At 53.0% G+C, this 16336-nt stretch overlaps 1 protein-coding gene across 1 annotated transcript in view; it reads right to left on the minus strand.

Annotated features, from left to right (window-relative positions):
* LOC121558572 (regulating synaptic membrane exocytosis protein 2-like) overlaps window positions 1-11090 on the minus strand; it is a 145874-nt gene extending 134784 nt beyond the window's left edge. Inside the window, exons 1-3 of the mRNA XM_045217410.1 lie at window positions 11016-11090; window positions 898-1033; window positions 650-748 (exon numbers count right to left, since the gene is read on the minus strand). Coding sequence (XP_045073345.1) covers window positions 650-748; window positions 898-1033; window positions 11016-11073 — 293 coding nt within the window. The 5' untranslated portion in view covers window positions 11074-11090. The remainder of the gene's footprint in view (window positions 1-649; window positions 749-897; window positions 1034-11015) is intronic.
* Window positions 11091-16336: the final 5246 nt, after the last annotated feature.

The following is a 16336-nucleotide window of genomic DNA, read 5'->3' on the forward strand; positions in this document are numbered from 1 at the left end:
TAGTGTGTATGGTTGTGTAGGCTACATAGTGTGTATGGTTGTGTAGACTACATAGTTTGTATGGTTGTGTAGACTACATAGTGTGTATGGTTGTTTAGTTGTGTAGACTACATAGTGTGTATGGTTGTTTAGTTGTGTAGACTACATAGTGTGTATGGTTGTGTAGTTGTGTAGACTACATAGTGTGTATGGTTGTGTAGTTGTGTAGACTACATAGTGTGTATGGTTGTGTAGGCTACATAGTGTGTATGGTTGTGTAGACTACATAGTGTGTATGGTTGTGTAGACTACATAGTGTGTATGGTTGTGTAGACTACATAGTGTGTATGGTTGTGTAGTTGTGTAGACTACATAGTGTGTATGGTTGTGTAGGCTACATAGTGTGTATGGTTGTGTAGACTACATAGTTTGTATGGTTGTGTAGACTACATAGTGTGTATGGTTGTGTAGACTACATAGTTTGTATGGTTGTGTAGACCTCATAGTTTGTATGGTTGTGTAGACTACATAGTGTGTATGGTTGTTTAGTTGTGTAGACTACATAGTGTGTATGGTTGTGTAGACTACATAGTGTGTGTGGTTGTGTAGGCTACATAGTGTGTATTGTTGTGTAGTTGTGTAGACTACATAGTGTGTGTGGTTTTTGTACCTGTCTGGTGAGTAGCAGTCTTCAGAGAAGCGATGCCGGTCCATCCGACCTGAGCTGTAAGAAAACGGTCCCCCTCGCATGCCGTGGTCCAAACTCCGACTAAATGGGACATAGAAATAACTGTTAGAGTTAGGGTTAGGGTTAGGGTTGGATAACAATAGTTATGTGGAGGGGGAACACTCGGCGACCGTGACCGGGTCCTGGACTTGTCAGACCAAGTGGTTAGGATTTGGGTTGGATTACTGTACCTTTGTGGAGGGGGAACACTCGGCGACCGTGACCAGGTCCTGGCCATGTCAGAGTGGGAGGTGTGGTTGGAGGACATGACCTGTTCTGGAACAGACAGCGTGGAGCTGTGGAAGTCCCTGCCGTTGTGTCTGTAGTCTGGAGAGGAGAGGGCAGACAGACAGACAGACAGACAGACAGGTTAGAGAAGGAAGTCTGGAGAGGAGAGGACAGACAGACAGACAGACATACAGACAGACAGACAGACAGACAGGCAGGCAGGCAGGCAGGCAGGCAGGCAGGCAGGCAGACAGACAGACAGACAGACAGACAGACAGACAGACAGACAGACAGACAGACAGACAGACAGACAGACAGACAGACAGACAGATTAGAGGAGAAAAGGGAGTGGAGGGGAGAGATAAGGAGTGGAGGGGGAGAGAGAAGGAGTGGAGGGGGAGAGGGGGATATGAGGGAGAGATGGATGAGTGGAGAGGGAGAGAGCAGTAGGGGGAGATAGAGGGATTAGATGGAGGAGATAGGGTGTGGATGGGGAGAGAGTGGGTGTGGATGGGGAGAGAGAGGGAGTGGAGGGTGAGAAGTGATGGGGGAGAGGGAGAGAGAGGGAGTGGAGGGGAAGAGAGGACGTGGAGGGGGAGAGAGAGGGAGTGGGAGATAGAAGGATTACATGGGGAGAGGGGGAGTGGAGGTGGAGAGAGAGGGAGTGGAGTGTGAGAAGGGATAGGAGTGGGAAGAGAAGAGGATGAGAGAGGGTATAGGAGGGGGAGAGGGAGGGAGTGGAAGTTGAGAGAGGGAGTGGAGGGGGAGGGAAAGGGTGTGCTGGGGAGAAGGGGAGTGGAGGAGGAGAGAGAGGGAGTGGAGCGGGAGAGAGCGGTAGTGGGAGAGAGAGGGAGTAGATGGGAGAGGGGATAGGAGAGGGAGAGAGAGGGATTGAAAGGGGAGAGAGAGGGAATGGAGGGGGAGAGAGAGGGAATGAGGGGGAGAGAGAGGGAGTGAGAGAGAGAGGGAGTGAGAGAGAGAGGGAGTGAGAGAGAGAGGGATTAGATGGGGAGAGAGGATAGGAGAGGGAGAGAGAGTGGATTGGAAGGGGAGATAGAGGGAATGAGTGGAGGGGAGAAATAGGGAGTGGAGGGGGAGAGGGGGGTGAGAGGGGGAGTGAAGGGGGAGAGGGGGATAGAAGGTGGAGAGAGGGAGTGGAGGGGGAGAGAGAGGGAATGGAGGGGGATAGGAGGTGGAGAGAGGGAGAGTAGAGGGGGAGAGAGAGAACAAGTGGAGGGGGAGAGAGAGGGAGTGGAGGGTGAGAGGGGGATAGGAAGTGGAGAGAGGGAGTGGAGGGGGAGAGATAGGGAGTGGAGGGGGAGAGGTGGATAGAGGGTGTGAATGGGGAGAGAGAGGGAATTGATGGGGAGAGAGCAGTAGTGTGAGAGAGAGGGATTAGATGGGGAGAGAGGATAGGAGAGGGAGAGAGGGATTGGAAGGGGAGATAGAGGGAATGAGTGGAGGTGAGAAATAGGTAGTGAGTGGAGGGGGAGAGAGAGGGAGTGGAGGTGGGAGAGAGGGAATGGAGGGGGAAAGAGAGGGAGTGGATGAGAAGAGAGAGAGTGGAGGATGAAAGGGGATAGGAGGGGGAGAGAGGGAGTGGAGGGGGAGTGAGAAGGAGTGGAGGGGGAGTGAGAAGGCATGGAAGGGGAGAGAGAGGGAGTGGAGGGGGAGAGGGATTAGAGGGGGAGAGTGGGAGGGGGTGGGGAGAGAAAGGGGGTGGAGTATAGGAGAGGGAGAGAGAGGGAGTGGAGGTAGAGAGGGAGAGAGTGCAGGGGAAGGGTGGAGCGGCGGGGGTGAGAGAGGGCATGGAGGAGGAGAGGAGATAGGAGAGGGAGAGGGAATGGACTTCGAGAGGGGATATGAGGGGGAGAGAGAGAGAGGTAGTGGAGGGGAGAGAGAGGGAGTGGATGTCGAGAGGGGATGAATGGGGAGAGAGGACGGAGGGAGAGGGGGATGGGAGGCAGAGAGAGGGAGTGAAGGGGAGAGAAGGGAGGGAGGGGAGAGGGGATAGGAGGCAGAGAGAGGAGAGAGAGAGGGAGTGGAGGGGAGAGAAAGGGATTAGATAGGAGAGAGGGAATGGAATGAGAGAGAGAAGGAGAGAGGGTGAAAAGGGATGGGGGAGAGGAGGAGGGATTAGAGGGGGAGCAGAGAGGGAGTGGAGGTTGAGAGAGAGAATGGAGAGGGAGGGAGAGAGAGAGGGAGTGGAGGGGAAGAGAGAGGAGTGGGAGAGAGAAGGATTACATGGGGAGAGAGGGAGTGGAGGTGGAGAGAGAGGGAATGGAGGTGAGAAGGGATAGGTGTGGGAAATAGAGTGAGTGGAGGAGGAGAGGGGGAGAGGGAGGGGAGAGGGAGGGAGAGAAAGTTGAGAGAGGGAGTGGAGGGGGAGGGAAAGGGTGTGCTGGGGAGAAGGGGAGTGGAGGAGGAGAGAGAAGGAGTGGAGGATAGGAAGGGGAGAGATAGGGAGTTGAGGGGGAGAGAGAGGGCAAGGAGGGGGAGAGAGAGGGAGTGGAGTGGGAGAGAGCGGTAGTGGGAGAGAGAGGGATTAGATCGGAGAGGGGATAGGGGATAAGAGAGGGAGAGAGAGGGATTGGAAGGGGAGAGAGAGGGAATGGAGGGGAGAGAGAGGGAGTGAGAGAGAGAGGGATTAGATGGGGAGAGAGGATAGGAGAGGGAGAGAGAGGATTGGAAGGGGAGATAGAGGGAGTGAGTGGAGGGGAGAAAGAGGGAGTGATGGAGGGTGAGAGGGGAGGTGGGGGGAGAGAGGGAGTGGAGGGGAGAGAGAGGATGAGGATAGGAGGGTGGAGAGAGGGAGAGTGGAGGAGGAGAGAGAGAATGAGTGGAGGGGGAGAGAGAGGGAGTGGAGAGTGGAGGGGAGAGAGAGTGAGTGGAGGGGGAGAGAGAGGGAGTGGAGGGGGATAGTAGGTGGAGAGAGGGAGTGGACGGGGAGAGAGAGGGAGTGGAGGGGGATAGGAGGTGTAGAGAGGGAGTGGAGGGGGAGAGATAGGGAGTGGAGGGGGGAGGTGGATAGAGGGTGTGGATGGGGAGAGAGAGGGAATGGATGGGGAGAGAGTGGTAGTGGGAAGAGAGAGGGATTAGATGGGGGGAGAGGATAGGAGAGGGAGAGAGAGGGATTGGAAGGGGAGATAGAGGGAATGAGTGGAGGTGAGAAATAGGTAGTGAGTGGAGGGGGAGAGAGAGGGAGTGGAGGTGGGAGAGAGGGAATGGAGGGGGAAAGAGAGGAGTGGATGAGAAGAGAGAGTGGAGGAGGAAAAAGGGATAGAAGGGAGAGAGGGAGTGGAGGGAGTGAGAAGGAGTGGAGGGGGGAGTGAGAAGGCATGGAAGGAGAGAGAGGGAGTGGAGGAGAGGGATTAGAGGAGAGTGGGAAGGTGGGGAGAGAAAGGGGGTGGAGTGATAGAGAGGAGAGAGAGGGAGTGGAGGTAGAGGAGAGAGTGCAGGAAGGGGTGGAGCGGCGAGGTGAGAGAGGGCATGGAGGAGGAGAGGAGATAGGAGAGGGAGAGGGAATGGACTTCGAGAGGGGATATGAGGGGGAGAGAGAGAGTAGTGGAGGGAGAGAGAGGGAGTGGATGTCGAGAGGGGATATGAGGGGGAGAGAGGGAGCGGAGGGGGAGAGGGGGATAGGAGGCAGAGAGAGGGGGAGTGAAGGGGGAGAGAGGGAGCGGAGGGGGAGAGGGGGATAGGAGGCAGAGAGAGGGAGAGAGAGGGAGTGGAGGGGAGAGAAAGGGATTAGATAGGGAGAGAGGGAATGGAAGGAGAGAGAGAAGGAGAGTAGGGTGAAAAGGGATAGGGAGAGGGAGGGAGGGATTAGAGGGGGCGAGAGAGGGAGTGGAGGTTGAGAGAGAGAATGGAGAGGAGGGAGAGAGAGAGGGAGTGGAGGGGAAGAGAGAGGACGTGGAGGGGGGAGAGAGGGAGTGGGAGAGAGAAGGATTACATGGGGAGAGAGGGAGTGGAGGTGGAGAGAGAGGGAGTGGAGTGTGAGAAGGGATAGGTGTGGGAAATAGAGTGAGTGGAGGAAGAGGGAGAGGGAGGAGAGGAGGAGAGAAAGTTGAGAGAGGATGGAGGGGAGGGAAAGGGTGTGCTGAGGGAGAAGAGGGAGTGGAGGAGGAGAAAGGAGTGGAGGATAGGAAGGGAGAGATAGGGAGTTGAGGGAGAGAGAGGGCAAGGAGGGGGAGAGAGAGAGGAGTGGAGGAGAGAGCGGTAGTGGGAGAGAGAGAGGAGTAGATCGGAGAGGGATAGGGATAAGAGAGGGAGAGAGAGAGAGGGATTGTGAAGGGGAGAGAGAGGGAATGGAGGGGAGAGAGAGGGAGTGAGAGAGAGAGGGATTAGATGGGGAGAGAGGATAGGAGAGGGAGAGAGAGGGATTGGAAGGGGAGATAGAGGGAGTGAGTGGAGGGGAGAAAGAGGGATGGAGGGGGAGAGAGAAGGAGTGAGATAGGATAGGAGGAGAGAGAGGGATGGAGGGAGAGAGAGATGGAGATAGGAGGAGAGAGGGAGATGAGAGGAGAGAGAGAGAATGAGTGTGAGGGAGAGAGAGGGATATGAGGGAGAGAGAGTGATGGAGGAGAGAAAGTGAGTGGAGGAAGAGAGAAGGGAGTGGAGGATAGTAGGTGGAGAGAGGGATGGGACGGAGAGAGGGAGTGGAGGATAGGAGGTGTAGAGAGGATGGAGGAGAGGTGGATAGAGGGTGTGGATGGAGAGAGAGGGAATGGATGGGGGAGAATGGTAGGAGAAAGAGAGAGGGATAGATGGGAGAGAGGATAGAAGAGGGAGAGAGAGAGATTGGAAGGGAGATAGAGGTAGTGAGTGGAGGGGTGAGGGCAAAAGGAGTGGGAAAAGAAGTTGGAGGGGAGAGAGAGGGAATGGGGAGGAGAGGAGATAGGAGAGGGAGAGAGAGAGAGGTAGTGAAGGGGGAGAGAGAGGGAGTGGATGTCGAGAGGGGATATGAGGGGGAGAGAGAGAACGAGTTGAGGGGGAGAGAGGAGGTGAGACAGAGGTAGGAGAGAGAGGAGGAGGGGAGAGGAAGGAGGCAGAGAGAGGGAGATTGGAGGGGGAGAGAGAGGGAGTGGACATTGAGAGGGGATAGGAGGGGGAAATAGAGAACAAGTGGAGGGGGAGAGAGAGGGAGTGGAGGTGGGAGAGAGGGTATGGATGAGAAGAATGAGAGACTGGAGGAGGAAAGGGGATAGGAGGGGGAGAGAGGGAGTGGACGGTGAGTGAGAGGAGTGGAGGGGCAGAGAGGAGGTGGAGGGGAGAGAAAGGAGTGGAAGATAGGGGATAGGAGGTGGGAGAGGAGTGAGGGGGAGAGAGAGGGATGGAGGGAGAGGTGGATAGAGAGTGTGGATGGGGAGAGAGGGAATGGACGGAGATAGAGGTAGTGAGTGGAGGGGAGAAAGAGGGAGTGAATGGGGGGAGAAAGAGTAGAGTGGAGGGTGAGGGAAAGAGTACAAAGACGGAGAGGGAGAGAGAGGGAGTGGGGAGAGAGTGAGATATAGAGGAGAGAGAGAGAGGTAATGGAGAGGAGAGAGAGAGAGGTAGTGAAGGGGGGGAGAGAGGGAGTGGATGTCGAGAGGGGATATGAGGGGGAGAGAGAGAACGAGTGGAGGGGAGAGAGGAGGTGGAGACAGGGAGTGTAGGGAAGAGAGGAGCGGAGGAGAGAGGGATAGGAGGCAGAGAGAGGAAGATGGAGGAGAGAGATGGGACATTGAGAGGGGATAGGAGGGGGAAATAGAGAACAAGTGGAGGGGGAGAGAGAGGGAGTGGAGGTGGGAGAGAGGGAATGGATGAGAAGAATGAGAGACTGGAGGAGGAAAGGGGATAGGAGGGGGAGAGAGGGAGTGGACGGGGAGTGAGAGGGAGTGGACGGGGAGAGAGAGGTAGTGGAGGGGGAGAGAGAGGGAGTGGAGGGGAGAGAAAGGGAGGGAAGATAGGGGGATAGGAGGGGGAGAGAGAGGGAGTGGAGGGGGAGAGGGAATAGGAGAGAGAGAAAAGGATTGGAGGGAGAGAGAGGGTAGGAGAGAAAGGGATTAGATAGGAGAGAGGGAATGGAAGGAGAGAGAAGGAGTGGAGGCGAGAAGGATGGGGAGAGAGAGGAGAGATTAGAGGCGAGAGAGGGAGTGGAGGTTGAGAGAGAGAACGGAGAGGAGGAGAGAGAGAGGAGGTGGTGGGGAAGAGAGAGGACTGGAGGGGGAGAGAGAGGGAGTGGGAGAGAGAGGGACTACTTGGGAAAGAGAGTGAGTGGAAGGGGAGAGGGGGATAGGAGGGGGAGAGAGAGGGAGTGGAAGTTGAGAGAGGGAGTGGAGGGGGAGGGAAAGGGTGTGCTGGGGAGAAGGGGAGTGGAGGAGGAGAGAGAAGGAGTGGAGGATAGGAAGGGGAGAGATAGGGAGTTGAGGAGAGAGAAAGGGGGAGAGAGAGGGAGTGGAGCGGGAGTGAGAAGGAGTGGAATGAGAGAGAGGAGATAGAGGGAGGGATTGGAGGAGAGAGGGGGTGGGGGAGAAAGGGGTGGAGTATAGAGAGTGAGAGAGAGGGTGAGTAGAGAGGGAGAGAGTGCAGGGGAAGGGTGGGCCAGGGGGTGAGAGAGGGCATGGATGGAGAGAGGAGGAGATAGGAGAGGAGAGGGATGGACTCTGAGAGGGGATATGAGGGGAGAGAGAGAGGTAGTGGAGGGGAGAGAGAGGATGGATGTCATGAGAGGGATAGTGAGGGGGAGAGAGAGAACGAGGGAGGGGGAGAGAGGAGGGGTGGAGAGAGGGAGTGAAGGGGGTATAGAGAGGAGCGGAGAGAGGGAGGAGAGTGGAGGGAGAGAGGAGGTGGAGAGTGGAGATAAGGGGCATAGAGATGTGACGGAGAGAGGAGAGGGAGAGTGGAGGAGAGAGAGAGTGGACACTCGAGAGAGGATAGGAGGGAGAGAGAGAGAGAATAATTGAAGGGGAGAGAGAGGAGTGGAGGTGGGGAGAGAGGAAGAGGAAAGAGAGGATGGAAGGAGAGGAATGAGTGGAGGGGGAGAGAGAGGAGTGGAGGGGGGAGAGGTGAAATGGAGGGAGAGAGAGAGTAGACAGGGAGATAGGATGATGAAGAGAGTAGGAGGGAGGGGGAGAGGATAAAGAGGCTGAGACAGAGAGGGATGGAGGGTGAGGATAAGAGGGGCCGAGGAAGAGAGGAGTGGAGAGGAGAGATGAGTGGAGGAGAGAGATGGAGGGGAGAGAGAGGTAGTGGACAGGGAGAGAGAAGGATGAATGGGAGAGAGTGGATGGAGGTTTGAGGGGGATAAGAGGGAGGAGAGATGATGGAGGGTGGAGGATAAAGAGAGCAGAGAGAGTGGAGTGAAAGAGAGGGGATAAGAGGGGCAGAGAGAGGGGAGTGGAGGGGGTGAGGGGTGAGGGGATAAGGGCAGAGAGAGAGGAGGTGAGGGGGTGAGGGGGATAAGAGGGAGAGAGAGGGAGTGGAGGGGGTGAGGGGGATAAGAGGGCGAGAGAGAGGGAGTGGAGGGGGTGAGGGATAAGAGGCCAGAGAAGGAGTGGAGGGTGAGGGGATAAGAGGACAGAGAGAAGAGTGGAGGGGGTGAGGGATGAGGGGGGATAAGAGAGAGAGGGTGGAGGGAGAGAGAGGCTGGACAGGAGAGAGAGAAGGAGTGAATAGGGAGAGATGGAGTGGAGGGTGAGGGGGGATAAGAGGAACAGAGAGAGGAGTGGATGAGGAAGTAGGGGATAAGAGGGCGAGAGAGAGGGAGTGGAGGGGGTGAGGGGGATAAGAGGCTTGCGAGAGAGATGGAGGGTGAGGATAAGAGGGCAGAGAGAGTGAGTGGAGGGTGCAGAGAGAGGGAAAGAGGGCGAGAGGGGAGTGGAAGGGGTGAGGGGGTGAGGGGATAAGAAGGCGAGAGAGAAGGAAGAGGAGTGGACAGGAGAAAATGATGAATAGGGAGAGAGTGGTGAGAGGGTGAGGGGATAAGAGGAGAGGATGAAGGGTGGGATGAAGAGGGCGAGAAGAGAGGGTGAGGGTGAGGATAAGAGGGCAAGAGAGAGAGAGTGGAGGATAGAGAGGGATAAGAGGAGAGAGAGGGAGTGGAGGGGTGAGGGGACAAGATGCTCAGAGAGATGGAGGGTGAGGGGATAAGAGGGCCAGAGAGAGGGATGGAGGTGAGGTAAGAGGCCAGAGAGAGAGGAGTGGAGGGGGTGAGGGGACAAGAGGGCCAGAGAGAGGAGAGTGAGAGGGTGAGGGGGATAAGAACGAAGAGAGAGAGGGATGGAGGGTGAGAGGTGGAGTGGAGGGGAGAGAGAGGAGTGGAGAGAGTGAGTGATGATATAAGGGGATAGAGCGGAGGTGAGGGGAGAAGGATAGGAGTTGAGATGAGTGGGAGTGGAGGGGTAGAGGGGAGTGGGACGGGGAGAGAGATGGAATGGAGGGGGAGAGGGATAGGAGGAGAAGAGAGTGGAGTGAGAGGAGAGGAGTCAAAGAGGGGGATGGGAGAGAGATAGGAGAGGATAGGAGGATAGGAGAGTCAGAGAGAGGAAGAGGAATGAGGTAAAGAGGGATAGCAGAGAGAGAAGAGGAGAAGAGAGAGAAGTTAGGGGAGAAAGGAGGGAGTGGAGTGGATGTGATAGATAGAAGTAGACTAGAGGATTTAGGATTGGCGTAGACAGTGGACGGAGAGAACAGGGTGGGACATGAGAGACAGGAGTGGGACATGGAGAGACAGATGGACTGGAGAACCGCGATGGACTGGAGACAGAGTGGGACGTGAGAGACGGAGTGGCCGTGGAGAGACAGGAGGATCGTGGAGAGACAGGAGTGGACGTGGAGAGACAGGGGAGTGGACTGGAGAGACAGGGAGGACTGGAGAGACAGGGATGGACGTGGAGAATGACAGGGAAGTGGACTGAGAGACAGGGAGTGGGACGTGGAGAGACAGGGGGAGTGGACTGGAGAGACAGGAGTGGACGTGGAGAGACAGGATGGACGTGGAGAGACAGAGTGGACGGGAGAGACAGGGAGTGGACGTGGAGAGACAGGAGTGGACGTGGAGACAGGGAGTGGACGGTGGGAGACAGGGAGAATAGTGGACGTGGAGAGACAGGAGGACGTGGAGACAGGAGTGGACGTGGAGAGACAGGAGTGGACTGGAGAGACAGAGTGGACGTGGAGAGACAGATGGACGTGGAGAGACAGGAGTGGACTGGAAAAGAGACAGGGATGGGACGTGGAGAGACAGGGAGTGGACGTGGAGAGACAGGGAGTGGACGTGGAGAGACAGGGAGTGGACGTGGAGAGACAGGGAGTGGACGTGGAGAGACAGGGAGTGGACGTGGAGAGACAGGGAGTGGACGTGGAGAGACAGGGAGTGGACGTGGAGAGACAGGGAGTGGACGTGGAGAGACAGGGAGTGGACGTGGAGAGACAGAGTGGACTGGAGAGACAGGAGGACGTGAGAGACAGGAGTGGACGTGGAGAGACAGGAGTGGACGAGAGACAGGAGTGGACGCTGGAGAGACAGGAGACGGAGAGACAGGGAGTGGACGTGGAGAGACAGGGAGTGGACGTGGAGAGACAGGGAGTGGACGTGGAGAGACAGGGAGTGGACGTGGAGAGACAGGGAGTGGACGTGGAGAGACAGGGAGTGGACGTGGAGAGACAGGGAGTGGACGTGGAGAGACAGGGAGTGGACGTGGAGAGTCAGGGAGTGGAGATAGAGCTTCCCCGGGCTGTGTTTAAGACTGTCACTGTATTTCCATGTACCTTGAAGTGTTAAATTATTTATATTTTCATTGCTTCGAATGTATGTGAAAGTGGTTGGGATATTTGGAATAATATAGGAACCCAGGACTGATTGTGAAGTAAAGAGACCTCTTCATTATTATGATAAACGGAATTCTATGGAGGCTGTGCTGTTGTTGTGTGTAGACAGTATGTATGTGTTTTAATTTCTGATAATAATAATAATAATAATAATGATATGTTGACTGGGATATTGTAATTTGATATAGATATACAGTAGATATAGAGTACATGATTATAGCTAGCATTGGAACTCCATTAAACCTGTTTTGAATTGATGTGGTTTGGTTACCTGCTATGACACCGATCCCGTCCTCGCAGTCGAAATCAGAGAACTCACTGTGAATCATTCTCTGGGACACTGGGAAGAAGAGCAAAAAGAAGAAAAAGAGAAAGATAGAAAGAGGAAGTGAAGAAAGGGTGAGAGGGAATGTCTAGAGCCACCTTGTCGTGACAGAATTCTGTTATCCTTTTTCACTAATCCACCACAGGTCAGTACGGGTCAGTACGGGTCAGTACGGGTCAGTACGGGTCAATACTGGTCAATGTCACGGGTCAACGGGTCAGTACGGCCAGTGCACGGTCGGTGCGTAATACTGATCCAGTACGGGTCAGTACGGGTCAATACTGGTCAATACTTCATACGGGTCAATGCGGGTCAGCACGGGTCAGTACGGGTCAGAAGGGTCAGACTAGATCAATACAGGTCAGCACGGTTCAATGAAGGGGGTCAGTACGAGTCAGTACGGGTCAGAACGGTCAATACGGGTCAGTACTAATCAGTACGGATCACTATGGGTCAGTACGGTTTAATATGGGTCAGTACGGGTAAATACTGGTCAATTCGGATCAGTTTAAGTTAGTACTGGTCAGTATGACTCAATACCGGTCAATACCGACCAGTACGAGTCAGTACAGGCAATTTATTTGCAGTTATGGGTCAAATAGTATGAGCTCAAACCAATCAATACGGGTCAGTATGCTGTCAGAACATAATACGGGTCAATACAAAAATTAAATAAAATCAAATTGTATTTTCACATGGCCGAATACAACAGGTAAAAGTAGAACTTACCATGAAATACTGACTTACAAGCCCTTAAAAAAAAAAGAGTTAACAAAAATATTTACTAAATAAACTAAAGTAAAAATAAAAAGAGCAACAATAAAATAACAATAACGAGGCTATATACAGGGTGTACCGTGCCGGAGTCAAGCAAGGTGGGGTACAGGTTAGTCAAGGTCAATTGAGGTAATATTTACATGTAGGTCAGAGTTAAAGTGACTATCGCATTGATATAGATAATAAACAGAGTAGCAGCAGTGTAAAAAAAAGGTGGAGGTCAATGCAAATAGTCCGGGTAGCCATTTGATTAGCTGTTCAGCAGTCTTATGGCTTGACAGTAGAAGCTGTTAAGAAGCCTTTTGACTAGACTGGCGCTCGGTACCGCTTGCCGTGCGGTAGCAGAGAGAACAGGTCCGCAGACTTGGATGACTGGAGTCTTTGAACATTTCTAAGGCCTTCCTCGACACCGCCTGGTATAGAGGTACTGGACGGCAGGAAGCTTGGCTTCAGTGATGTACTGAGCCGTACGCACTACCCCCTCTGTAGCGCCCATCTGTGGTCGGAGTGGCCGAGCAGTTGCCATACCAGGCTGGGATGCAAAACCAGTCAGGATGTCTCGGTGGTGCATCTGTATAACTTTTTGTTGATCTGAGGACCCTTGCCAAACCTTTTCCCAGTCTCCTGAGGGGGAATAGGCATTGTCGTGCCTCTTCATGACTGTCTTGGTGTGTTTGGACCATGATAGTTTGTTGGTGATGTGGACAGCACGGGTCAGTACTGAATCAGTATGAGTCAATACAGGTCAATACGTGTCAGTATGATTCCAGTAGAGGTCATTACGGGTCAGTACGGGTCAGTACGGTTCAGCATCGGTTCAGCACGGTCAGTACGAATCAGAAAGGTCAGTACAGGTAAATACCCGGGTCAGTAGGGAAACCAATCTCTAATTGGCGTCAGGGACAGACCTCACTGACACTGACTACATGGCCCACACAAAGCAAGAGGAAATGTTGTCTCTCATCACAAAGTTTCGCTTGTTAATACAATGTCAACGGGTCAACATGGGTTAGTATGAGTCAGTACGGGTTAATAGGTAAGTACGAAATAGTCAAACATATTTTTTCATTAAATGTTTTAGTAATTCAGCAGACGTTCTTAACAAGAGCAAATTACAGGAGCAGTGAGGTTTAATTGCCTTGCTCAAGTGGACATCGACAGATTTTTCACCTAGTTGGCTCGGTGATTTGAACAAGTGACCTTTCGGTTACATTTGGCATCGCTTCTTAACTGTTAGTCTACCTTCTGCCCTCAATATGGGTCCAGGGGTTTGATTCGAGCTACGGGTCATATATCGGGCATCGTCAGCAGGAATCGGTCAATACTGTCAGTACGGGTCAGTATTATTGGTCAGTAGGGTCGACCGCTCAAATTGGGTTGAGTATGGGTCAGTATGGGTCAGTACGGGTCAGTACCGTTCAGTTGAGCTCAAAAGAGGGACAATCACGAGTCGGGGAAGTCTGGTCCGAGTATTGGTCAGTATTAATGGGTCCAGTAATCAATATGAGTCAATACTGGTCGAGTATGGTTCAGTATGAGTCAATCGTCAATACGGGTCGAGTATGAATCAGTAGAGGACGGGAAAATACTTCCAAAGGAATCAGTAGAGGTCAATACGGGTCAATAAGTATGAATCAGGGGTAGAGGTCAATGTCTAACGGTTCCAGTATGAATCAGTAGAGGTCAATGCGGGACAATACTGGTCAATATCGGTTCAGTATGAGTCTCGGGTCAGTTGGGTTTGGTCAGTAAGGCTCAGTATGGAGTCAATATCGGTCAATACAGGTCAGTATGAATCAGCACAGTTCAATACAGTTCAGTAAAATGTAGGATTCAGTTTGGTTCAGCACGGGTCAGAAGGGTCCTGGGTCAATTGGTTCAGATCGATCAGGGACAGTAACGTCAGCAGGTCCAAGTAATTATTGGTAAGGGTCAGTATTCAAGATCGGTCAATACGGGTCCACGTATGAGTCACACATACAATACGGTTCAGTACTACTGTCTGTCAGTACTCATTATTAATGGTGATGCACCGATCGAGACGGATCAATACTGGTCAGTCATGTGTCAATAAGTCAGTCACGGATCAATCGGGTCAGTACAGGTCAGTCACGGGTCAGTATTACCGGTCATAATCAATTTGATGGCTATTGATCAATACGGGTACCGTATGAATCCAAAGCACTGGGTCAATAGCGGGTCAGTACTTTGGGTCATTGGTCGGTATTGGTCAATCCGGGTCGATATGAATCAGTAGAGGTCATTACAGGTCAAGATGGGTCAGTATAGGTGAGTATTGGTCAATAACGGCCAGAACGGGTCATTACGGTCAATACTGAGTTCGGCACACTGTATGAGTCAATACCCGGTCAATGCGGGTCAGTATGAATCTGTAGAGTCAATACGGGTCAATACGGGTCAGTGCACGGTTCGAGTTATGAGTCGATGCGGGTCAATACGGGTCAATTCTGGTCAGTGCGACGATACGTGCCAATACTGATCAATACCCAGGTCAATTCGGGTCAGTAGTCAGAAGTACTGGTCAGTACGGGTCAGTATTATCAGTACGGAGTCAGTATGAATTCGTACAGGTCACATGGATCAATGCGGTTCAGTGCGATACAGTATGCTTCATGCGTCAATGCGGGTCACGGGACAGTATCGTCGGTACAGTATATCTGGTCGGTATGGGTCACTACAGGTCAACCACGGCTCTATTGCAGTCAGTATGGGTAAATGCGGGTAAATACCCGGTCAATACGGGTCCAGGCAGTCATTATGGGTCACTCACGGGTCAGAGCGGGTCAATAAGGGTCAGTATGGGCGAATGCGGGTAACGGGTCAGTACGGGTCAGTATGGGTCAGTATTGGTCAGAAATGGTCTGTATTGGTCAATGCCGGTCAATGCGGGTCAGTATGAATCAGTACACAGGTCAATACGGTCATTACGGGTCAATACTGGTCAATACGGGTCAGTATGAATCATTCTACGGGTCAATGCTGGTCGATGAGGTCCAGTAGTCAGTTAGGGTCAGTGCGTGTCAATGCTTGTCCAGTCACGGGTCAGTCCGGGTCAGTACGGGTCAGTATGGGTCAATACTGGTCATTCACAGGTCAGAATTAGTCGATACGGGTCATTGTAAGAGCAGTGAAATTCAATGCGGGTCAGTTAGGGTAAGTGCTGTTCGGTATGAGTCGATGCCCGGTCAGTCGGGACAGTATTAGTCAATACGGGTCAATGTTAGTCAGTGCGGTCAATGCGGGTCAGTACAGGTCAAATGCATTGTTGGTATTGGTCAGTAAGGTCAGTATGCATCATTGCACAAAGTCAATACCCGGTCAATACGGGACTGTATGAATCCAGCCTGAGGTCAATACCACTGGTCAGTACGGTTCAGTATGGGTCAATGCGGGTCAGGAAATGCAGGTCAATCACGGGTCATGCAGGTCAATTTGGGTCAGTACTCAATTGCCTCCCAGGTGGCGCAGTGGTCTTAAGGCACTGCATCACAGTGCTAGCTCTGTCGCCTTGACGCGACAGGGAGACCCATGGGGGCCCGGCGCTGGTGTTGGGGGGTAGGGAGGGACGTAGCTCAGTTGGTAGAGCATGGGCGTTTGCAGCGCCATGATTGTGGGATTAGATTCCCACAGGGGGTATGAAAACTAAAAAAATATGTATGCACTCACTAACTGTAAGTCGCTCTGGACGGGTCAATTCGGAGTCAGTACGATGTGTGGTGCTTGAAGAGGACATGGTTAGGTGTGTGGCGCTGGAAGAGAGACATGGAGGTAGGTGTGGTGCTGGTGGAGAGCTGGTTACTTGGGTGTGTGGTGCTGGTGGAGAGATGGTTAGGTGTGTGGTACTTTGGTGGAGAGAGATGGATGGGTGTGGTGCTGGTGGAGAGATGGTTAGGTGTGTGGGGCTGGAGAAAGATGGTTAGGTGTGTGGTGTTTGGTGGGGAGACATGGTGTGGTGTTGGTGGAGACATGGTTAGGTGTGTGTGTTGGTGGAGAGATTGTTGGTGTGGTGCTGGTGGAGACATGGTTAGGTGTGCTGCTGGTGGAGACATAGTTAGGTGTGGTGCTGGTGTACACATGGTTGGGTGTTCTGCTGGTGGAGACTTTATGGTTAGGTGAGTGCTGATGGAGACATGGTTGGGTGTGGTGCTGGTAGAGACACTTGTGGTTAGGTGTGGTGCTGGTGTACACATGGTTATGTGTGGTGCTGGTGGAGAGATTGTTAGATGTGGTGCTGATGGTGACATGGTTAGGTGTAGTGCTGGTGGAGTACATGGTTAGGTGTGGTGCTAGTGGGAGACATGGGTTAGGTGTGCTTGCTGGTGGGAGACATGGTTAGGTGTGGTTGCTGGTGGAACCTTGGTTGGGTGAGGTGCTGGTGGAGACATGGCTAAGTGTGGTGCTGGTGTACACACTTAGTTAGGTGTGCTGCTGGTGGAGACATGGTTAGGTCATGGTGCTGGTGGAGACAT

Source organism: Coregonus clupeaformis, unplaced genomic scaffold, assembly GCF_020615455.1.
Source record: "Coregonus clupeaformis isolate EN_2021a unplaced genomic scaffold, ASM2061545v1 scaf1052, whole genome shotgun sequence".
NCBI classification, from domain to species: domain Eukaryota; kingdom Metazoa; phylum Chordata; class Actinopteri; order Salmoniformes; family Salmonidae; genus Coregonus; species Coregonus clupeaformis.